This window comes from Rhinolophus sinicus, linkage group LG04 (assembly GCF_036562045.2).
Source record: "Rhinolophus sinicus isolate RSC01 linkage group LG04, ASM3656204v1, whole genome shotgun sequence".
Taxonomy (NCBI): domain Eukaryota; kingdom Metazoa; phylum Chordata; class Mammalia; order Chiroptera; family Rhinolophidae; genus Rhinolophus; species Rhinolophus sinicus.
The window spans coordinates 149,779,299-149,804,485 of NC_133754.1; the positions used below are offsets into that span (position 1 = coordinate 149,779,299).

General features: G+C 40.6%; 1 protein-coding gene across 7 annotated transcripts in view; it reads left to right on the forward strand.

The window, feature by feature from the left end:
• LOC109449935 (TLE family member 4, transcriptional corepressor) overlaps positions 1-25,187 on the forward strand; it is a 143,828-nt gene that overhangs the window by 113,514 nt on the left and 5,127 nt on the right. For all 7 annotated transcript variants that reach the window (XM_074330584.1, XM_019736683.2, XM_019736684.2 and 4 more), the window contains 8 exons: positions 7,636-7,755; positions 8,743-8,796; positions 9,308-9,460; positions 10,691-10,823; positions 11,184-11,377; positions 12,011-12,087; positions 22,454-22,703; positions 23,825-24,072. In XM_074330584.1, the coding sequence (XP_074186685.1) occupies positions 7,636-7,755; positions 8,743-8,796; positions 9,308-9,460; positions 10,691-10,823; positions 11,184-11,377; positions 12,011-12,087; positions 22,454-22,703; positions 23,825-24,072 (1,229 nt within the window). The remainder of the gene's footprint in view (positions 1-7,635; positions 7,756-8,742; positions 8,797-9,307; positions 9,461-10,690; positions 10,824-11,183; positions 11,378-12,010; positions 12,088-22,453; positions 22,704-23,824; positions 24,073-25,187) is intronic.

Below are 25,187 nucleotides of genomic sequence, written 5' to 3' on the forward strand. Positions count from 1 at the left end.
ACAAGAATAAGTCTAAAGCCAGTACACCTTCCCAGAAAACTCAGGAAAAATATTTTTTGTCAACCCCCCCTCTTTTTTTTTTCAGGGCAGTCAAACTCATACAACTGATTCATTTTCAGCAGTGAGACTTCGTGACATTGATTATAAGGCAATAGATGAATGAATGATTTAGGATATATATTTTATAGGTGTTATACTGGAAACTGTAATCCCAGAAGAAGGGGGCGAGTGCATGGGACTATAACTTACAAAACATACCAGATTTATAGAATCTGTATTAAGGAGGGAAAAGACTTCTGGGTAGAGGACAAGTGCACTTAGGAATGTTATATTTGTGTGCACTTGGAAATTTTTTTACAGTTTCCAGGAGACAGTTAATACTCTGCCATCTCTAATAATCAGGAGGGATATTACTTGATTAATTTAGCTTGTGCTTGGGCTCTCCTCTCCATCAGTGGTCAGGGTGTGTATTTGAGGAGGTGTACTTGTCTCCCCTCTGATTCCCTAAGTTCCTTCCTCCTATGGCCCACAGTTTGGACCACATGCAGTCATTGGCTGTCAAGAGAGGAAGCTAAGGTGCCTACACAAGAATTAAACCTGTATCTTTGGTGTCAAAGCATCATGTTCCAGCAGCTCAGCTCACCAGCTAAAGTAGCTGTATTTAATGAAATTTTTGGGGCGGAGCCAACCTCTTTATTCCAGGAAGAGGAAATAACAGTCAAGAAACCCCAAGAGGACATTAAGATAATGTTCTAATTTAAAATCAATTTTATTGATACCTTATAAATTATTACGGCATTTTATCCTGACCAAGTAATACATAATGCTGAGGCTGTGGAAACAAAACATATGAATGACTGAATATTGAAGTGTTGTATATTCTACTGCACGAAGGAAAAAAATATGTAGGACTTCAGTATCCTAAGTAATATGGATGGTGGACCCTTACTGGAGGGCAAGATGTATATTTCATGCATCTCTGTATTTCTGTACTTGGTGGGTATTCAGTAAATATTTATTGAGTGCAGCTATAAGTGGGTTAAGAGTGTGTGGTGGTTTTTCCACATTAGCCGAAGAGCAATAGCTCTTCATAGTGCTAGGTCCATGTGCTTCTCAGCATGCACTCTCCGGTCCGCCTCACAGCAGCCTCCTGAGGAAGCACTCCCATTACCCTCGTTTTACCCACTGGGGAGCTGGAAGCTGGGAGAGGGTCATTAACTTGTCCATGGTCATTCAGCAAGTGGTACAGCCTGGTCTTGAACCCAGGGCTGTCTGACCCCAGTAGCCACAGCACAGCCATCGTGGACACTGCTCTATCAGTTCTTAATGATCCCCCTGTCAGTTCCTTCTTTATCTCAAACCAAGTTTCTCTTACCAGGAGAGAAGCTGAAAGACAAAGACAACATTAGAACATTTAAAAGAGTGTGTTGTTCTTGACATGTTATAAAGGTGAAACATTTATTAAGAACAGACTCATTTCTTTATATGGAGATTATATTAAACCTTATTTTAAGAAGGGCAGGTCTTCAGAAAGTCTCAGTCATTTTTGAAGGTGAATTTTGATTTATGTTAATTTGAAAAAAGCAAGTTCTGTGAGGGTTATATACAGATTGTGTTTTTAATGGTTTCCTTAATCAAGCAGGTTATTTTAAAAAAAGTTCTACCGTAATGAGCAATAGACTGACATCAGGGACTGGCTCAGAGCCCTACCATATTTAGGTATTTCACCACTAGCACGTAATAAATTTTAAGCTAATTTACATAAATTTGCATGGTTATGAGTCAGTATATAAGACATGTGCATTTTGACCAAATAATTTTTATTGTAAAGTTCTTACATTTAATTTTTCCTGGTTGAGGATTATTTTCCCCATCTCTCCTGGTTATTCCCTTATCAATGAGATCATACATTTTAAAATGTTTTATCAGTTAAAAAAAAAGAGTTCCATGAACAGGAATATACAAATTGTGATATATTACATTGGTGTGTAGTACTGTACAATAGAATGTCAATTAGAAATTTACTGGGGTAAGGTACTTGTTAGTTTGGTATACATAGGTTTATTCAGGATATTACTTTTACTTCAGAACTTGTTGAAAGAATTTCGTAACTGGAATGCTTTCAGGACTGGGACCATAGTTGACTCTGGATGACTCATGATTGGTGGGCTTCTCCTGATGGCCCTTCTGCTTAGAAGGAGTGGGCTGAGTCCCTGCTGATCACCAACAGTACCTTGGCCTTTCTGAATTCAAAAAAGTCACCAGTACTCGTTTCTGTTCTAGGTATTGGTCTTTTACAGAGGGAATGATGATGGAAGTTACGGCATCAATAAAGGGTCTACAGGGCTCTTGAGCCTGCCATCTCCCGCCCTCTCACCCCCACCGCCATAAACAAATTCCCCCTGAATTGTTCCTGATTTGAATTAATTCCTGTATTCAATGAACTACAGGTAGAAGAGCAGTATAATTTCTTTTAACCTGGGCTGGTGTTGAGAGTAAAGAGGCCTGGACAGCAGTGTAAAGCAGGGACAAACCAGGATTTGCAGTCACCTCAGCCAGACTTTTATGGTGCCCTCTGCCCCATCATTATCCCCTGTATCTGTTTGAAAAGGAATTTACCCTTTGGTGCCAAGTAGATGGGTTGTTTGAAGGCCACAGCTGATGAGCCAACAAATGGTAACGAATGAGTTTTAGAGTTCTTGATCATGGTTGTCCACTTGACCTTTAGTGTATTCTTTCTGGCTGGAATCTTGTTAGTGGGCAGGGACATCCGAGCACTGCACCTATGCCAGTGGAAAGCAGAATTAGCTTGATGTGCATTTGAAATCAAATTAGAAAATTCAATGTGAAGGTGGTATTTATAGTTCTGCCTGCAGTATTGAACCAAAACCTATTGTGATTGCAATAGGAAATGTGTTTTGGTTAATAGCAGCCTATTGAAACCCTATCATTATGGACCATCTGTATATCTATGTTGAGGGATAGTGCTACCCAAATGCCTAGAATATTCCTTATGTGAGTCTTAAAATAGAAGATCCACACTAGCTCTGTAGTAAATAGAATGTGGTACAGTCATAACGCTGAGTTGCTGTTGCAGAGAGCTCAGTTATCTGCCTGGATCTGTACCTTGTACCTTACGTGGATTCTTTCATTTAGTCCTCAATGCAGCCCAATTGAGGGCAAGGTGTTGTTGACTACCAGGCTGAGTGACACTGAGCAATATGCCCAAGGCTACACACCTATTAAGTGGAAGACTCTACACTCTAACTCAGGCAGTCTGACTCTAGAGAGAGGCTCTTGCCTGCTAGTAAAGTCGGCTACCTGTTATTAAAATTAGCTAATTATAACAGTACTCTATTTTGGGGGGGGTGTAATACTTTATAGAACTCTTTCTCATACACGGTCATCTTTGATCTTGAGGTGGCAGAGGAGTAAAGCTGAAGAGGCAGACCCAGCCCTTTAGAGTGCTGGAGGTGTCAGTTTTCCAGCTGACTTGGTCAAATACCCTTAATAAAGTCTAGATTGGGTTTCAGACTAGGATCTAAAATTTTTCTCATTTTGAGATAACATGATTTTAATGTTAGGAATAACTATCTTTGAAACTTATTTTTTACTACCAAAGCAATTAGGATTTTTCATATAATAAGACTTACAAATTTTAATATTTTTTTCTTGGTTTCTCCCTGTTTGTGCCCCTCCTCTTTTTCTTTCATTAAACATCTACCTTGTCTTTTTTTTAATACCCTAATACACGTGTTTACTTCTTACAAATACAGAGCTTTTTAAAAAAGTTACTTCTAGGTCATTGCTTTATTTTTTAGAGCTTTTTACTAAACATGCACATTTAAGGTATTTTGCCCTTTCTGGCTCCGCCACCACTTCTGATTGTGACTCTCTGTTTGTTACAAATTTGCTGTATATTTACATGATCAAACTGTAATGAGAAAAGATTTATGTTTAGTGTTTCTAAATTTGTAGATTTATACAGTCATAATGCAGCTCCAATAAGTTTCTTATGTAGTAAGCTAGGGAAATATCTAACCTAGCTAAGCTTTTAAAATAACAACAAAGAAATAAAACTAAGCTTTTCTTATAAAACTGTGACTTTGTCTTTATTAATATTTATGTAATTCCTCCTGTTCACATGCCCAGCAAAGATCCAAGTGGTCTTCCGGTGGCAGAACAGTGGACTTAAGACATTCATGATGAGAGTCGGTGCCAAGTCCAATTTGATTGCAGAGCAATTATGTTATTAAAATACTGCTTATTGCCCCAGTGCCCGTTGTTCAGCCTAACCTTTAAGTGCCACTGATAATTAACTACTTTATCATTCTACCAGGAAACTCTAACATGTAACTGTTCTATAGTAAAATTCACAAATAAAATATTGCCCATAGAGCCTGACACAGCCAGTTTTTAAAAAGTAAAGCTATATGTATGTGTGTACCAATAAATAAGCATAAAAGTCAAAATAAGCATTACCATTTAGTATTTTAAAGAAAGTATTTCATCATTGTTTACAAATCAGTCTTTCGTTTTGGACAGAGTGGAAATAACTTTCAGTAGAGTGCATCAGAATCAAAAGGCTGAGAGATTTGTTAATCATACACATGCATATTCAGTTTTTTTTATTCTTTCTATAAAATAATCAAATTAGTAGGATGAAGGCATCTAGAAGTAGGTAAAAGAGTAAAGGTGGAAAAAGGGCAGAGCTTCCATATTGCCAGTTCCAAGGGGTGCCACTACTCTGGTCTTACTTACTTTACTTTAGTGAATGGTTTCCAATGGAACTGAACTGTTCAGCCTAGAGGCCCTCTGAAAGGGAATATGAATTTTGGGTTGAGATTAAGGAGTGCCGAGGGGGTGTTTAGTCATCATGTTCAAAAACATTTCTGGGCAGTTCTATGCCACTCACTGTGTCAGGGGTCCTTACCACCCCAAGAACCCTGGAGTGGGAAGTGGCCTTGCAAACAAATAGCCATAAATTGGTTGTGAGTGCTTTACTCATTGGCTGAGCAAAATGTTAAGGGAACAAAAAGAAATGAGTGATTAATTCTGCCTGACAGAATCTGAAGGAGCTTTGAAAGGTGATATTAGAGCTGGTTCTTAAGAATGAGATTTCAAAAGGAAGATACTCAGGGAAAGGGCATTCTCACAAACCCTGATAAAAAGGCTACAGATGCAATGAAAATACACAGAGCACAAGAAAGAACAACAAGCTCATGGTGCTGAGACAAGGCCAGGACCCTGGTTTGGGGCAGGGAATGAAGGACTTTAGAAAGTAGCCATACTCAGAAATTTGGGCTTTTTTTTTCTGTGGATGATGGGAAACCATTTGTCACTTTTTAGGGATTCAATTTGTTGAATCTCTGTTTAGGAAATATGAATCCAGGAAATGTGGAGAATAGACTGGAGGGGGAGAAACTAGATATGGGGTTCTGGTATTAAATACGGTAGATAATAATAGCTTACGGATGATGTTTGTGTGCATGATTTCAATGCAGTAATGGTCATAAAAACCTAATTGCGTTGGGTCATGGTGTGAAAGCAAAGGCATTGAACCAAGTCTTATAGATTGGGAATGAAGAATGGAACTCAGTGGGGATATATGAAAGTCCAGAATTAATCCACTTTTTAAAATTGTTTGGCTTCTAATGTTTTGCTTCAGTCTTCAGCCTTACTAAATAAATGCCTGCCGTCTTTTCTTACACTAAGCTTAACGGCGAATGTTTAAGTAGGGATAGTTACAGGATTTGGTGTAGACATGTAGAGTATTCATATAAAAGCGAGAGGCCCTGGTACACGAAGGAAGGGTTTAGAAGTATCAGCCCCTCCCTATCAGTGGGAACCTACTCACTGGTCATGATGTCATCTTTCTCCTCCTCCGAAGTCCCACCCTCCACCCCTGCCTTTAGAGCTGTTGGTGGAATTGCCATCACGACAGCTGACCACTAGGGGGTGATTTCTTGGTAGCCATACCGACCAAGATGTGGAAAAAGTTTATTTTCCTCTAACAACAAGCTTTGAAAGTTTAGCCACAAAAGAGAATGTGGCATTTTGGATCAATGGAAGTAAAACGGTATATATAGCCCAAAGTTCTGGCTATCACGCTGCCTCCCATAGTTAATTAAAAGGCCCTTGGAAATTTTGTGTATCTTTATACAAGTTAATTATTACTAACAGACTAAGATAAAGGGGAAAAAAAGTACAAGGTGTTAATTTTAGATAAGATGAATAAAGTTATAAATGAGGAAGAGCTTAATGAACAGTTTTCTGAATTGATTTGAATGCCAGGCAAAGATACCCTGGTGATTCTTGTTCTTCCTAGAATTGACTTTCTTATCTCCAAGTATGTTTTCCTCTGCCCTCTGAGATCAGCCCTTCCCTAGCACAGGCTGGGTAATTGAGTACTTGGAGTCTTGCCCTGGTGCCTTACTGAGGGGCTAGGCTCCTCAGGCTTTTACAACCCACCCTCAGCAGGTTAGCCCTGCACTCGGCCCTGCTCCCTCTTATACCCTCTTCACCTTTGTGTAAACCTTCTGTTTGGTCTTTCTGGAACTGAGTCACTAGCCAAATCCAAAGGTTAGTTCCAGCTTTCATCACTTCTATATCGATGGTTTTAAGCTCTCATAACATCTAAATGTGCTCAGTAACCACCTGGCCTTAACAGCAGACAGACTCATTCTCTGTGCTTCAGATCTTGTAACCAGTGTTTGTTTTCTGTGTTGAGAGCTCTTTGGGAGAGCAGAGATGACAGACGTAGCTTGAGCCCATGCAGATTGTCCTTACCATGATCCCAGGAGGGAGGGACCACCTTTCCCCATTCCGTGGTCCTGATGGGCTTCCTGGGTTTCCAGAGATAAGAAGGAGCAGGTTCATGATAACTCTAGAAGTCAGAAAGGAATAAAGTGCATTTTTGCAGGTGTGAGTTTGTGTGTGTGTGTGTGTGTGTGTTTCCTGGTTTTGTGTTCTTCTACTCTGCATCATCTCCCAGGCCCTTAAGGTACAAGGCTAAGCACAATTCTGTAAAGATGATATTTGTGTCGCATGATCACCATTTTGGGGTACTTAAGTAATTCTGAAAGAGTACCTCTCCTTTTTTTTTTTTTTCATTGAGGAATTACTAATTATCTCCCAAGCTGGACTCTAAATAATTCAGTTTCTCTGTAGAGGCTTGAAACACTAGCTTCCCATTAACCAACAAACTTGAAAAAAAAAAAAAATAGCCTGTCTTCCTTCCTTTTTTCTCTTGTATCTGCTTTCTTTCTCAACTCGCTGAAGGTGCTTCAATAGTATAATATAAACATCTCCTTTAGACCAAACCTATTCTGTCCTTTTGGTTTACACTATTTCCTAACTCCTTTTTTATCCCTCTGCTCCTTCTGCCCCATCTCTGTTTCCTCTGTCTTGTTCTTTCATTTTTTTCCGTTCCTTTCCCTTTTTGCTTTTTCTCCTTGTTTTCTTCTCTATACCTGTTTTCTTCTCCCTTTCCCCTCCTCCTCTCTCTGGTCTCCTCTTAACAGCTTTGCAAGTGTGTACTAATGAACACAAAGTAGATAAAGTCTGAAATGATTGAAGAATCACACTGTTAAATGGCTGATCATTTCTCAACCCTGCTTCCCTTTCTAATTTCAGAGTTCTTCGGTGTCCCCGTCAGCCAGTTTCCGAGGTGCTGAGAAGCACAGGAACTCCACAGACTACTCCTCTGATAGCAAAAAGCAGAAAACAGAAGAAAAGGAAATTGCAGCTCGTTATGTAGGTTCATTCACCTTTGCTTTGGGGGAGGCTGGTTTACCTGGCTTTTTTTATCAGTAGCCATTTTGCCCTTCCTCTATCACCAACCAACACTAGAATAGACGATAACATCCTAGGGGAAACATTTTTATTGCAGTTAGAGCCATGTTAATTGGCTAGCCAAAGTCCTGTGTGTGTGTGTGTGTGCGCGCAGGTGAGTGTGCAACACATACGTGAGCCAGAACAGAGTGCTTTACCTGGCAACTAATATTAATAGAAGATTTGTGTTCCATATTATTATTTCTAGATATATTTGTTTCCCTCCATATATTTTAAGGTGGGTGAATTTCTTGTGGTCAGCCAGAAATGTTAAGGAAAAGTGTAAAATTACAGAAAGCCTGTTAAAATGTCCTGTGCTGAAGAATTGAGCAACTTTTGTGGAATACGACTGGCAGCGACATCCAGGATCTCCCTGGCATGGGTTGACTCTCATTTTTCTTCAGTGATTGGCCCTTCCAGTCACATAGTGAAGGGAGCAAGCTAGATAAGACTGATATGAAGGCATGCAGTCCCCACTCTGCTTTCCATTGTGGTACCCCACAAGACTGCAGATCTCAAAAAAAAAGGCTGAAAACTAGAATTTTCATGTGAAATCTCCCAGTTTAAAAATTGTGGCTATTTACCCAGTTTTTAAAAAAATGCTAACAGAACAAGTCGCACCCATGTGTAGGCAGGTTTAGTGTGGGCATGTCAGTTTGCAGCTGGCACTTGAGAGAATCAAGGAAGTCATAAGCTTCAGTTTTTTTTAGATAAAATAGAATCATCATATTACCTACTTCAGAACTTCATCATGAGGATTGAAAAGCATAGTACACTGTACAGTGTTTAGGACTCTGATGCAGTTCAGTTTTCTAAGATGTGAGGAATTAGTCTGGACTTATCTAGAGTAAATCTGGCTTTTATTTTTCCTCTGGGGGAGGAGATAATACTTCTCAATTGTCGATGCAGGACAGCGATGGTGAGAAGAGTGATGACAACTTGGTGGTTGACGTTTCCAATGAGGTATGTTTATGGCTCATTTAACTTCCTGTTCTTACCCAGCTCTAACAATGACTAGTGTCCTAACAATTAGCATCCACAATGTTTTCTTAATTTCTAAAAGGACCGGCACGCTTTATTTACCTGAAAATTTTATGTATTACTGATTTTACATGTGAATAATCCTTTTGTTACAATTGCTATTCTTTTCCTGTGATGTGCAAGTGTGTTTTACTACCAACCATAAATGCACACCAGACATCTGTGGTTCGCCTGCAGATCTCACTGACAAGTGACTTGCAAATTTGTAGAGTTGTAATTTTTGTTTTTATTTTAAATAAATACTACAAATTTGTAGTATTTTCTTTGATCTCAATACCGAATATTTTCTTTAGCAATTTGGTGAGTCTTATCTATTCCAGAATATTTTGCACTTCTAAGCTATTAACTACTTTCGGCTAGAAACGTCCACACCCAAGTACTTCAGCATTGTGAATGCATATGCTACATTAATACCTGAGGTATTCCTTTGTAGGATCCATCTTCCCCTCGAGGGAGCCCAGCACATTCCCCACGAGAGAATGGCCTGGACAAGACGCGCTTGCTCAAGAAAGATGCTCCGATCAGCCCAGCCTCGATTGCATCCTCCAGCAGTACTCCTTCCTCCAAATCCAAAGAACTTAGCCTTGTAAGCAGTTCTCCATCTTTTTTAGTGTTCCCTGTTTTAGGATGGGTGGGTTTGACTATTATTTTTTCATTTTGTATTTTTTACATTTTCCTATAGGACTTTTATTTCCAAGTGTGTGTATAGGCTTGGTAATTGGGTTTAATTGACAAAAATATTTTTGGAACAGATGGGTTTACTGACTTGTCAGTGATGGATGTTTGTTTTGTGAGTCTTTTTGCAAGGCTTGGGGAGGAATGTGGGGAAATTGAGTGAAATGTGTCTTAGTGAAGATGAAAAAATACACACTTGGGTTACAGAGATGGTGTTGTCAGCTGTGGTTTATGGTAAATTTAGTTTTTGGCTTGGATGTGATTTAGTTGCTAGTTTTGTTTGAATTACCATGCTATGTATGATTGTAATCATTCTCCCTTCCTATCTAAAAAGGAATCTGTCATTTATAAAAATCTACGTTGACTCACACACAAATGCAAAATGTAACTGTTTGCAAGTCAGGATAATCTCCCTATAACCCCTTCTTCTGTGGCTTTGTAGTTAATTCCATTTTTGTATCATGTGTCTTCCTTTTTCCTCACCAGTTATTTCCTTATACCATAACATAACATTAACAGCAACAAAAAAGACAAATTCCGTTTTTAAATAACCTTTTGAATCACAGCTAAGGGAAGAAAATTCGTCAGTTTGTGTGCAAATCAGAGGGATATGTCTGACAGAGAGTTAGATTAAGTTTTTCTCTTTTTTCCTGGCCTTTTGGCCTTGTTGTAATGGCATCTGCTTTGTGCTGATCTGTAGGATAATTCAGGCTTGGATCGTTTCTAAGACGACCTGTTAACCAGGAAGTCTTTTGTGACTTGAGCAATCTACAAGGAGCCCAACTCAGGCCACATAGTCTTATTTAAATCAAAGCCACCAGCAAGTTGCGGTCATAGTCAAGATGCATGATATTTCAGCCTCCATCCAACTAACCAGTGTCCTGGAAATGGTCTTCTCTACCCTAAATTCAGCTTCAGTTTATGTCCTCCTGAACATTGGTTTTGGGGTCTCAGGGAACTCTTTTTTTTTTCCAGCTATCTTTAATTAATGAAAATAAAGGCCTAAGCTACAGAGTCTTTTCCATTTTTTCCTTTCTTTACCTTTTTAAATGTCAAGCATCATTTTTACTAAACACCAGTGTTTTTCAACATCATTGTTAAAACCGTGTTCTAATTGCCAGTGTATTATATCTCTTGTTAGAATGAAAAATCTACTACTCCTGTTTCAAAGTCCAATACCCCTACTCCACGAACCGATGCACCCACCCCTGGTAGTAATTCCACTCCTGGACTGAGGCCTGTACCTGGAAAACCGCCAGGCGTCGACCCCTTGGGTTAGTAAGAGAAAAGTTTGTCTACATACTTATGTTGCTTGTTTTTAAAGAAATAAAAGCAATTTAAAGAGTGCAGTACATTAAGAGTGTTTATTAATAACCAGCACTGAATGGCTATTTCGCAAAGTTATTTAATCCTAAACAAGCACCTGGCACCTACCATGTCTGGCACATAGTAGGTGTTCAATTTAATAAGGTTGAATGAATGACCCTCAATGAAGGCTTGAATGACTTTTGAGAATATTGAAACAAGCTTATTTAAACTACTGATCCCATTTTTAAATGTATATAAGAATGCCTTACTTCACTATTGTTTCCTGTGTTCTTGTTTTGATTTCCTCCTTCCATTTTGGTCTGTAGCCTCAAGCCTAAGGACTCCGATGGCAGTTCCTTGTCCATATCCAACCCCATTTGGGATAGTGCCCCACACTGGGATGAATGGAGAGCTGACCAGCCCTGGAGCTGCCTACGCAGGGCTGCACAACATCTCCCCACAGATGAGTGCAGCGGCAGCTGCTGCCGCTGCCGCCGCCGCCTACGGAAGATCACCAGTAGTACGTTTGTGGGTTTTTACAAAATAAAACTATTTCAGAGCACGGAGGATTGTCATACATATTCTTTTAATGTGGTTTGTTAATTCGAGTTATTTATATGGTGTGTATTTATAAGTTAAATTATATGTAATTATATTGAGATCCATTTTCTTTTGTAAGGTGAGGGAATTTCTTCTTTATACTTTATTCCGGTAAAAAAATTGTGACCCTACAAAAGTACAGCAAATAGTATAATAATATAGTGAATGCTTTGTTTCCATCATGAGCACGAATAATTATTAGTATATTTTTTATGTATGCTCCACTCCCAATTTTGTTACCATTAAATCATAAACATTGTATCATTTCATTAATAAATACTTCTGTATGTATTTCTAAAATTCCGTATTTCCCCGAAAATAAGACCTAATCAGAAAATGAGCCCTAGCGTGATTTTTCAGGATGACATCCTCTGAACATAAACCCTAATGCGTCTTTTGGAGCAAGCCTTAATACAAGACCCGGTCTTATTTTCGGGGAAACACGGTTTTTAAAGGATCTATTCTCCCAGGTTTTAGAAAAGATATTGAGTAGGATGAAATGAATGAATGTAACTGTGTCTGGTTTTATTGTTTTGCTTTGAAATATTTTTAGGTTGGATTTGACCCACACCATCACATGCGCGTGCCAGCAATACCTCCAAACCTGACAGGCATTCCAGGAGGAAAACCGTGAGTACCTGTGTCAGGCCCTGGGCCCTTGCTGGCCCTTTAGACTTTGAGCACTGCTAGACAGTGTGGGGGAGTTCCCATGGCTTGCATTTTTTCCCTTGCAAAGCATTTTTTATTTTCTCTTAAGTAAAGAGGTAATGAGGTGGGGTTTTGTGTTTTCAATTTAAAATCTTGAGCTTCTAATATGGAAATGTAAATTGCTGAGGCATCTCCAGCAGTCAGGTTTTCTCTGTATGTCTGTTACTGTTTTCAAGGCAATTCTTTTGCCTTGAAAAAAAAACTCTTATATGCAAACCTGGATGCTCAAAATTTGAGCATGTTGAGAAAAGACATACCAAACTTCAAAGGCTGAAAAGAAAGAAGTGTGGTTTTATGCTCAGTTGTGTTTCCGGAAAAGGTGGCTTCTTGTCTTGTGAGCCGGATATTTGGAGTCCCTGTATTCACAGCCCCCTTGAGTCATGAAGGCAAAACACAACCATGCGTTGTTCCAGCCTCTTCTTATACATTCTGATCTCACCATATGTCATTCCACATCCTTCATTTCAGTCCAGTGTACCTTTTGATTACTACCTGTGCACAGTTCTCACTGCTATGTGGCCTCATCTTCCCAAAGAGTGGACTGTAAAATAACACTGGGTTTTCCTTTAAAAATCCCAGCTAGCTTCCTCTCTCCTCTCTTTTGGGAAGCATCCCTGCAGATTCTCCCAACTTATTAGTCAAATGTGATTTTTATTCTCATTGGTCTTTACATTGGCATCCAGTGTGTCACTATACATGCCGTACACATGCTGTTTCCCCAATCTCTAGTGCTTTCTCAGCTGCCCTCTGCTTTCCGAACTGGACCCTCAGTAGCAGCTGAATCCCATTCTCTCAATGGCTTGCCTGCCCTGGGGCTTTTGCTCTTTCTGGTTCTTCCTACACACTTTTCCTGTGGCCTGCTGTCTCACTTCAGGTCTCTGCTACGATGTCCCTTACACGTGTTCTGGCCTAACAGCCCTATCAGAAGTAGCATCCTTCTCTTCCTTTCTTCCCATCACCGTTCTTTTCTGTGCCTTGCCTTTCTCATACTTGTCTCTAGCCATTATCTGCCTCTCCCCACTTGAATATAAGGTCCACGATAGCAGAGCAGAAGAACTCTGCTTTTCAGTTATAGAATTAACTCCAGTGCCTAGAATGGTTCATAGTTGATCACAATATATACCTATTGAATGAAAAAAAGAAAGGGGGGGAGGGAGAGAGAGACAGAAAGAGAGAAAATATGTGCCAATCTTGCCCTTCTCTGACCTCCCATTGTTTGTTTATTCTCTACTATACACTCAGAAACGTAGTTGTTACCCTTTTGTTTCCTGTGTGCCCTCTTTCTCTCTCCATGTTTCCTGCCCCTCAGTGTTAATCATTCCTGACCTTGACCTTTCCCTTTCCACCTGGTGCATCAAACTCTTTGTTCTTCCTTCTGTAACTCCCTTCTCTACAAACTACCCTAAACTTCCCTGTTGGATCAGACACAATGCTGGCTCCATAGTCAAGTTGCTTAGTAAATATTTGACTCATTAATAGGGAGGCAAGGCAAATGAGGCATTTTGAGTTCCTTGAGAGTTGAAGGTATAATCAGTTATCATAAAATTGTGTGTACTTGTGTGTATTCTGCAAATAGTTGTTTACTGACTGACAAGTCTTGTGGACTGAGAAGTGCGATGTATGTAAAGGTGAAAGTTTGATCTATTTAAAGCAATGACTAAATAACAAGATCAAAGGATTAATCAAATAACTCAAACACCTACGAATTCCATATGAAGCTGTGGGGATCGAGGGGTTCCTTTAGGGAAGAGACATCACCCCATGTTCAGGTACTGCATAGTCCTCAATTAATCAGCAGTTGCACCCACAGCTGTATATAACCACCAAGGCAGATGATGTAGTGCTTCTCACCTCAGCTGCTGCCCAGAGGCCACAAGAGGTGAAGGTGTGTTAGGTGTATTTAAAGAAGCAATGATAGCCTTGGTTTGGGAGTTTGGGCCAATTGAACCACTGTAGAATCACAGCTGGTCTGATTCAGTTGGTTCTTCTGAGCTTTGAGCTGAGCTCCCTTCCTTTCCCCTATTGACTCTAAGCATTATAAAAATTTTGAGATACTTTTGGGAAGGTTGGAGGATAGTTGGGAATTTTTGGTTCTGAGAGTGATAGAGTCACACCTAATGCAGTTGACAAATGACACCAGGAATCCCAAAGAGAGTGTGTTGTGGTCCACAGAGTATGGGTTTTGGAGTGAGACAGATCCAAGTTTGATTCTGACTCTGCCAGTTGACAACTAGAAAGAGAGTGATTCTGCAGTTTCTTAACTTTGTGAGCTTCAGTCGGCTTATCTGTAAACCTGGCTGGCACTTCCTGACAAGAGGGTGTGAGGATAAAATAAGACAATATGTTATATGTTTAGTACACGGTGGCTATTCAGTCAACTATAGCATTATTTTCTGTTCAGTTTACCCCAGTGTTTTATCAGTTTTTCAACCTCTTATACAATAGAATGTATTGTAGGGGGCAGAAATGGCCCAAGAAGATTAGATGGAATAAATTAGACTCCATGTTCCTGTTACTGGTATGTCTTTATATAACAGGGTATCGAGACATATAAATTCACATTAATTTACGCATATAGAGGTGCTATACTTTCATTATAGATTTTTACAGAAGACATGATTATAATGATTATGTGATTCTTCAGATTATAAAATACAGAATTGTGAAACTTTATGTTGTGCATATATTTCAACATAAAAACTATTTTTTGTGCTAGAACATAAAACATAATAAATCATCGTAAGGTCTCCCCCACCCCATGCACGCACAAAGTAACTGCCTTGCTCCAGAAAGACCTAAGAGTTGAGCATCTCTGTCCTAATTATTTTTACATAATGAATTGCTAGATAGTATCAAAAGTTACAATTAAATGCATGTTCCAAAGTAATGAATAAAACACATTTATTTGATAATTCACATTGGGCCCTCTTGTCTGTTCTGGTGAATTAGCAAAGGTTCCGCTCAATATGTAATTGGAATGACAACATAGTTTAATTTCAACATAAGCCAAAATTGGACTTTCTTTCTCACCTGCTACTTAAATGAGGCTTCTATAAATAGTATGAAACTATTCGATTAAAATCATGATACTCATTGTATTATAGTCTATGGCATATGAATACAGTCATAACATAAGACCTCAGGTTTATGGGTTTTAGGCTGCTCACAGTTCAGAAATCTTTCTCTGTTGTATCTATTTGTTTTTATAAAGCAAGATTATTCAAAATAGGAACAAAGCTTGACATAAGAAAACCCTCAACAGTATTTTTTGACTGGCTAAGCTACTAGTGGGTTCATATGCTACTTAGAACTTAATTTTCTATCATACTTTAAAAAGTATGATAACCCGACTTTTAATTGTGAACTCAAAATCTAGTTCAGTCTTGTTAGACATTAAAAACTTGGAGAAGATTTTGCAAAGTATGAGAAAGACATGGGTAGTGTTACAGAATTTGGCCTCTTAGAGAGGGTAAATAAAATGGAGGAGGAAAGGCCAACGACCTTCTTTAAGCTGGATTTTCAACAAAGGGTAATAAGCCAAATAAAGTGACTTCAATGTGCATGTTTTAAAAAGAACAATTTGCAGATGCCTTGATTGTTTGAAGTATAGTTCTGTCAGAAATTCAAACTCCCTCTGTCCTCACCCTCTCCCTTAGAGAGCCACTCTTAGCATTAGTAGCTTCACCTCTGTGTGCGTGCGCATGTGGCAGGTCACTCTATTGCTCTGGCTTCCCCGCACCCTCTCCCTTGAGCCTCGTGTTTCTAGTTATTTGCTGGACATGTCAGCTAGGCATCTTGAAGTATATATTACTTCCACTTCATATTGCAGTTCCATAGAAGTCACAAAATCCTTCCCCACACTACATCTTCCTCCCTATTTGCCCATTTTTCAGTAACTACTAGTGTTGTTTCTTTTTTCCTGAAATTGGAAACTCAGTTATTATTGGCTCCTTCCTCACTTCTCGTAAGTTGAGTCCTACAGAATTCTATATCTGGCATGTTAACCTTTCCTTTGCCTAGTTCAGGTAGTTCAGGTACCCCATTGCCTCTTATCTAGATCATTTAAATAACTGTCTTTTATTCCTCCTATTACTCATACTCATTGTTACCAAATTTATTCTGTGAATGGCTTTGCCCCAATAATATCCCACCCCTTCTCCCCACAGAAAAAATACCTTCATTAAATTCTGTTTGTGAAGTTCTTAGGCTAGCATTTGAAGCCCTCCCTTTTGTAGCATTATATTGAGGTGTTTGAGTGTGTTTTCCAGATGTGCTTAGGCCAGCTTTTCCAACCTCTGACTATGGAGTCATTGCTGAATAAATGAATCCCTGAATTAAAACCTATCAAAAAATTACCCACATCATTTCACCTCATTCTTTTAGAGAGTCCTTGTTCTCTCCTAGTCCCACCCCCTGGAATCATTTTTCCATCTTCCCCCCTCGGTGAAATCCTTCCATTCTGTAAAATCCATCTCAAGTACCGTGTCTCTCATGAGGTATAAGCTTTTTGAACCATCACAGAACTTTATGCTTTGCATCTTCCACCTGGTCTTATCATCACTTCTGTGTGTTTCTCATCACACTCCCTACACAAGAAGCCATTTGTGGGCAAGGCCAGTGCCTTACCTGATTTTGTATCCTTCGCATGACACATAACAGAGTATGTGGATAGGAGGTACTTACTGATGCGTTTAATTGGATAGAAAAAGAATAGTTCTTCAAATTCATGCCTGGGTTTCTTTGATTTCTAGAAAGGTTGACTTTGCTCGCTCCAATCCTTTTTGCTGTGTACACATCAAAGAGTTTGTTGAAATCTGATAATAAGTATGTACTAGAGCTGTACTTTTTCCAGTCTTGAGTAGCTTACAGATACTTGCAGCAAACAGAGGGCCACATTATGTCCTTAATGTAAGTAAGCACTTGAAATTCTTAATAAGGGAGTTCCAGGAACATAGTAGGTGTTCACAGAGGGGTTGTGGTTGAGTTGAAGAATGTCCTATGGAAAACCTCGAACGAAATTATGTGTCTGGTTTCTTAACTGTTAGGCCCTTTAAAAACCATTAGTGATTATAGAGAGGAGAGAAAGGATGTCTTTTCAAGTAAATCATCATTAAGAATGTATAACACCATCTAAACTTGAAATAACCTTTCTTTCCCTTCCTTTAAAATTTAGTCTTCATAGCCTCTTAATCGCTAGAACAATTAGCCTTTTTCTTGGTCGTCATCCCGCAGAATCTCGGCCTTCTCCATAAGCGTTCCGATTTCCCCTCCTTGCCTGAGCTGACACCTGGCTCTCCCTTGAGGGGACCCCTCCACCTGCAGCCCTCTAAGGAATGCCCTTTCATTTGTTTCACACCCACAGTCCTCAGTGGCGGGGGTGATAAAGGCTGTCTCCCCCTAACCCCCACTTCTGCAGTCTCTTCTAGAACTGAACTCCTCTACCTTTTCATGGAAAGCACCTTTCAGGTTTATGCCATTGGACTGTACGTGTTCTCTCCTTGTTGGAGGAATTTCCCCAATTTATTAAAAATTTGACACTGGCTTAGGGTCTTCCTCCCCTCAGAGCCTGCCATCACCCTGGGTAACTCTGGTGTTCACAAGGTCAGCCTTCCAATAATCTGATCTTTCTTGGGACTTGGACCACATCATCTTTAGTGAACCTGTGCCCTTCTCAACTTTATCTTCTTACAGACTCACAAAGAAGACCTTGTCATCATCCCTCACTGTGTCACCTTAGAAATCCGAATGTCCCATCCAATATAGCCACCTCTACCTTCCGCTAGGCAGATTGACTTTTTTCAGTTGCAGATCTGTTCCCAGTTCTCTCACAGTCTCCCAAGCCCCAGCCACGGGCTTCTCCCCTAGATTACTGCCCTAGCCCCCCGACTAGTTTTCCTTCTTGCATTCTGCTACCTACAATCCACTCTTCACCCAGCACAACCATAATGATCCTTTAAAACATTAACTGAATCATGTCACTCCACTGCACAAATGTCTTCAGTGACTTCCCATTCTACTCAGAATAACATCACTCTCCTCATCACCACCTGCAAGGCCCTTTTACCAGCCCCCTGCCTCTCTTCTGCTGGTCGTCCTCCCCTCAGTGCACTCGGGCCTTCTCCCATGGGTCTGCTTCAAGGCCTTTGCATTTGCTGCTCCTCTCCCTGGCAGATGTGCAAGGCCCCGGTCCCTCAGGTCTCAGCTCATACGCCACCTCATGCCTCTCTGTGCATCTTTAGTCTCGTTTATCTGAAAATAAAAGCGAGAGAGAGAGAGAGAGAGAGAGAGAGGCAGCATTTAACCACCATTGAAGTTACTTATTATTCTGCATATGTTGTATGTTTTCCCTTGTAGGATGTATGCTTTGGAGGGTAGGGACTCTGCCTCTTATTCACCTCTGAGTCCACATCACCTGATAGTACCTGGCTCGTATTAGGCATTTAATAAACACTTTCCGATTAAATGGGTAACAAGCATTTTATCTGACTCTGGCCTTCAGTTTGCCGTACTCTTCATCCGCGTGCCGTCTTTCTTACTTTACCCAGGAAGTTAATGCCCATTCTTCATATCGCAGCCCCATTGCCATTTTTCCTGTCCTTCTCAGTCTGTCAAAATCCCAGAGAACCATGGCACGAACCCTGTTCATAGCATGGGCTAGCTGACATTTTAAAATATTTATTTATGTGAATATCTCACTAATGAATCTGCTTCTCCTCCCACCTGTTACCCTCCCTCCCCCGTAGGCTGTAACTTCAGGAGAACAGGTGGTATGTGGGTTTTTTCTTTCTGTTCATCCTCAGTCCTGTTGTACCCTCAAGCATGGTGCTTGGCACCCTGGGGTACTCAGGGAATATGTGTTGAATGAATGAATCTCTTAGTAAGTTGTTATGTAATTAACCATCTTCCCTCCTCCCCCTCTCATCTCCCACCCCTCCCCCACCTCCCCTTTCCACTTTATCCTCTCTTCCCTGGTTATCAACCTCCCTGACTGTTCTTGCTAGAGGTTCCTTAAATGTAAGCATTCTCTTAGGTTCTGCATCTGTTCTACTCATGGTGTGCTCTGCTCCAGGGTTATTCTTTCTTCTCCTTAGCTTCTACTATCACTTCTTTGTGGATGACCAGACCTTGATCTGTCTAACCTGACTTCCCTCCTGAATCACAGTGCTTAACTTCTGGATGGGCTCTTTGGGTTCCCCATGCCCTCAAGTTGAAGAAAACCAAACTGTTTACCTCCTGACGTGTGTACACTTCGGTTATGCTTCCCTGTCACCTTCTAATGGACTGCAGTGTACCTAGTCACCCGGGGTCCAAGCCTCACAGTCGTCTTCAGTACCGCTCTCTCAGGTCCCACGTCTAGTGTCCGTCCCAATCTATTGATTTGACCAAAGAAGTACCTTACATCTGTTGTCTTCCTAGCTTCCCACCTCCTTCCCTTTAGGCAAATCTGACATACTACTTTTCTCTTACAACCCAGTTCTGAGTCTTTCTCTGTAGTCTACAGAGAAAGAGAAAGCCCTCATTGTCTGGTGCCCACCTCTCAGAGCCATGTGCATGCTTCAGCCTTCATGGAGCTCCTCAATCAGTAATGGGCTGAATTTTGATGAATGGGACTAGTCTGTAGATTTTTGCATTAAGTAACCATAAACTGCTGTAATTTGATTCTAAAACTTCTCTGCAGCTTGGCCCAAGCTCCTATCCTTTGTGTACCCACAAATGCTTTTCCTTGGTATGTCTTCTGTAAACTTCTTCCATAAACAGAGCACATTCCAAAGCTCCATGCCAAAGCAGAATGACATCATTTCCAAATGGGCTATGCCTGTGATACCCTCAGGACAGGCCCTGCTCCCTCCCACATACCGCTAACATCTCCTGCCTCCAGATGTCTCATAAAAGCCTCACTCATTGTCCCCTGCCTGACTTCAGTGCCCTAAGAATAGAGATGTCTGTTAAGGGAGATGCTCTAATTTAAGTTTCATTTGGAACCAAATGCTTCACAACTGGAGGGTTTTCCCTGGAAATGAATTTAGAGATGGAGCTGCTGATAGGTATTCACAGGTGGGTCTTTGGGGCAGTCACATGGGACACTTTTTCAGGTTCAGATTCCATTTAGAATTTATTATTGTCAAGTCTGATAGGAGTGTGTGTGTGTGTGTGTGTGTGTGTGTGTGTGTGTGTATCTCACATCAGCCATTTCCCCATCTAGACCTGGAGACTCCTTAAAGCTTCGTGATTTTGGCTTATTGATCTCCATTAGTAAGGCATTTATTGGCGTGATCTCTAGGCAAAAGTCTCATCACAGGCTTCTGAATCACCCAAAGTGGAAGGCAATGCAAGTTTGCAGAGTGCCCTGCAGAAGTAGATACCATACTTGACATTGGCTATTTTATTTAATTCTCTGTGAAGTATAGGTAGCATTCTCTCCATTTTAAAGGTTCAGAGAGGCTAAGTAACTACTGATGTCACACAGTGGCTAGTGAAGAGTTGACCTGAAATTTCATCATAGATCTGTGACTCTGAATTTTTTTTTTTATTTCTCTTTGAGCTTTATTAATATTCTGTGCATCCAACAAGTCCAGAAAGTATACATAATAAATCCATGGTTAATATTAGGATAGTAAAAATTGAAACGAATATTGATTTTAGGTGAATAGCCTTTGAAAAGTATCATATTAGTGATGCACAAAGCAGATTCTTTTTTTTTTTTTGACTACTTAGCATTCATTTAAATTCTAGATTATTATAATGGTTTCAGAGCAGAATGTCTCATGATCCACTGCTTTTCTGAAATGATTTTTATTTTTTCTTTCTTTCTTTCTTTCTTTCTTTCTTTCTTTCTTTCTTTCTTTCTTTCTTTCTTTCTTTCTTTCTTTATTTTAAATTCACTTGTTTTTGCAACATCTATTGTTTACTAACTAGTAATAGCAGGCTACGTTCTGACAAAGCTGACCGACCATCTCATTTTTGCCCAGGGCAGAGGGGTGTCCTAGAATGCTGGTCTTTCAGTTTTTTGTTTGTTTGTTTGTTTTAATAAGTATTTATCATTTATAGCCCTCACACAGTGATAACACCCCTTCCCAAATCTATTACCCCTCTGACATCGCACACAGCCATTACATTTCCACTGTCTCTATTCCTAATGCTGTACTCCGCTTCTTGTAACTATATAAATATATATAAAATTGTAGTTGGCATTCATTATTCAGCTTCAGCTTCAGGCGTACAGTGCAGTGATCAGGCATCTACATCATCCCTGAAGTGGTCTCCCTAATGAGACAAGTGTCCATTGATACTTACAAAATCTTTACAACATTATTGATTACATTCCCCAAATTGACTTTCAAATCCCCGTGGCCATCTTGTTACCGATTGTGCTTTCTAATCCCCTCACCTCCCCCCTTATGCCCACCTCCCCCATCTAGAAACCCTTAGTATTTCTTCTATGTCTCTGAAACTGTTTCTGATTAGTTCATTCATTTATTCTTTTCTTTAGATTCCACATATAAGTGGGATCATATGGTATTTGTCTTTCTCTGTCTGGCTTATTTCACTTAACAATGTTTTCTAGGTCCATCCATGTTGTTGCAAATGATAAGATTTCATTCTTCTTTATGGCTGCGTAATACTCCATTGTATAAATGTACCACAGTTTCTTAATCCAGTCGTCTACCGATGGGCATTTCAGTTGTTTCCATGTCTCGGCTATTATGTACAGTGCTGCAATGAACATAGGGGTGCATAAATTTTTTCAAATTAGAGTTTTAGATTTCTCTAGTTTTAGATACCGAGGAGTGGAATTGCTGGGTCATAAGGTCATTCCATTTTCACATGTTTGAAATACCTCCATAGTGGCTGCACCAATTTGCAGTCCCACTAACAGTGCACAAGGGTTCCCTTTTCTCCACATCCTCGCCAGCACTTGTTGTTTGTTGATTTATTGATGATAGCCATTTTCACTGGGGTGAGGTGCTATCTCACTGTGGTTTTTATTTGCATTTCTCTAATGATTAGTGAGGTTGAGCATATTTTCATGTGTCTGTTTGCCATTTGTATGTCCTCTTTAGAAAAATGTTTTTTCGTGTCCTCTGCCCATTTTTTAATCAGGTTGTTTGTTTGTTTGGAGTTGTGTGACTGAAAATTATGATCTTTCTACTATACTAGGCACATTTGACTTGTTTGCAAATCATAAGTATCACTGAAAATGTTTTTGTTTTATCTCATTACGCTGACCAGTTAAGTAACGTCTTTTACATTCCCTTCTTCCTATCTTTTCTCCCCTCTACTGCCTTAGAGCATACTCCTTCCACGTTACTGCAGATGGTCAGATGCAGCCTGTCCCTTTCCCCCCCGACGCCCTCATCGGACCTGGCATCCCCCGACACGCTCGCCAGATCAACACCCTGAATCACGGGGAGGTGGTGTGTGCCGTGACCATCAGCAACCCCACGAGACACGTGTACACGGGTGGGAAGGGCTGCGTCAAGGTCTGGGACATAAGCCACCCCGGCAATAAGAGCCCTGTCTCTCAGCTCGACTGTCTGGTGAGTGAACGTGGATGGATAGGGCTTAGACCTTCATTCAGAAAATAGGATGGGATGGTAAGAGACCTGGATAGTCAAGCAGCACGCAGTATTGATCCCAAGTGGGTAGTTGTTTTCAGTGGTTTGTGGTCTTTCACTTGGAGATCTAGAGTGCTGACGAGGAGGTGTGTCTTCTTTCAGTTCTCAAGGTGGAATTATCCCATTCTTCATGTGGCATGTGCACCAGGACAGTTTTCAGCTTGCCCAGCACGTGGGAACAGGCAGACCACTTGTTTTCCCATCTGATAAAGGAGTGGAAGAAAACTTAAGAGTCCACAGTGGTTTCTATGAGAGGACACCTAAATATCATAACTAGTCACAGAGACAAGAGTAACTTGATACTTCACGTGGCAAACACTAGACACCCCCTGAGCTGCTCCATGGCTATCTGTTTTTGAGTTATTTAAGAAATTTCCGTTTGCTCTTCTTTCTTAGACCAGCAGTAGGATTTTTGCTGCAGCCCGAAGCTAGGTCAGTTTAACATAATAAATGTACACAGAGTCTAATACATAACCTCATGAACTGGGAGGAAATTGTTTTTTTCTGTCACTTAGCACTCTTTGATCCTGTCAGCCTCTAATTGATGCTGCTACTTAATCAATAAAACCCATGATGTCCTTGAGCCAGGTAATGAAGGTCCAGGTGAATGGAAGAGACTGTTAGGTCTCTTGATCCCCCTGGTCGTTTGGGCAGCAGTAGCAGGACCTTTCCCCAGCCAGGTCTAGTACACCAGGCCCCGGCGTGGCGACTCCAGCATTATGAGGGCTGCTGCGTTAGTCTGTGGTTATGCACAAGTGGCTCAGGCAGCTGCTTGATTTGGTGGTGGTGGGAGTGGGTCTAGATCTTTGCATTTACATGCTAATTAAGATTAAATGTCTTAGTACTAAATTTTGTAGATCAAGTTTAAGTACTTCCCTAATTTCATGTAATTTTCTAGCATTAATCTACTTTATCATTGTCATAAGTAAAAATGGCTCATTAAAACCAGGAGGGAACACAATACTTTTATGGATTTCTGCTCTCGTGTTAATGCTGTTTTTCTTTCCTCATGAGTAATCTCTTGATGGTTTTTGTCTCTGTAGAACAGGGATAACTACATCCGTTCCTGCCGATTGCTCCCTGATGGTCGCACCCTAATTGTGGGAGGGGAAGCCAGCACTCTGTCCATTTGGGACCTGGCTGCTCCTACCCCACGCATCAAGGCCGAGCTGACGTCCTCGGCCCCCGCCTGCTACGCCCTGGCTATCAGCCCCGACTCCAAGGTCTGCTTCTCCTGCTGCAGCGACGGCAACATTGCCGTGTGGGATCTACACAACCAGACGCTGGTGAGGTGGGTCAGCAGGCTGCTCACCAGGGCGAGAGGAAGAGCTGGTTTTACCACTGTGCCAGAGATCTGTGCCAGAGATGTGTGTGTGTGTATGTCTGAAAGATGAAATATGCTTCACTTACTAAAAAATTGTTAAGAACAGGCTCATTTTAAGATACCAGAAACAAATTATTAATGTAAGATCTTGTTTTCTGCATTATTTGAATTTTATTAAATGAGGGGGTTGTTTTCTTTTTCTTCTCTCTCTTTTTTTTTTTTTTTGACTTTATACTGAGCATCACCAATTCAGGTTTTAAAAAACTGAGGTCACTTTTACATAATTAATGTACATAAGGTTCCCATGACCTCTTGAGCTCGTTAAACACCTATAATTTGCCACCTGTGCTTGCTAACACACTGTCATTGTCCATAGACACTCACTGAGAGGTTTTGTAGCACATGGGGCTATTCTTGGTACTATATGTACCTGACACATTCATTCCTTCAACAAATGATTATTGAGCACCTACCACGGACCCAGGATTGTGTTCAGTGCTGTTCACCCTGAAAAGGTCTGGAATGTCTATAGTCCCGCATTTAAGGATGGATAGACATAACTATGATGTCTGTTTAGAAATGAGATTGTATAGGATTGGTGTTGATAGGTAAAGCCCTGAAGCAAGTCTCCAGATGTCAGCACCTGAGAGCAGGAAACAAGAGGTGTGATCCACTAAATGGTGTGAGAAGGTTGTAATCAAGTGTAGCTACAAGTCAGAAGGAATGTGCAAGGAGAAAAGGCCTCTACTGCCTTGCCTGTCTGTACGATATTTTGCAGGACTGAGCTCTGTATATGATTCCAAAAATCAAAACTTTGGTTCCTCTTGAGTAAGGCTGTTACGAGGAACTACTTACTTTTGTAAACTGTGCAAAAGACCCCTTTTTCCCCCTCTGTGTCTTTTGCACAGTTTACCAGCTGCTGGTGCTGCTGAGTCACCCTCAGGTTCTGTCCGTGTCACGTGCCTTTCCTGAGAGCGTAGCCTTCTGGTCTTGCACAGCCACCTGCAATTGCATTGTTGCTCCCTGCAGCAGAGTGGCTTCTGTTCCCTGCACCCAGCCCTGTAGCTTTGTAGACAGGAAAT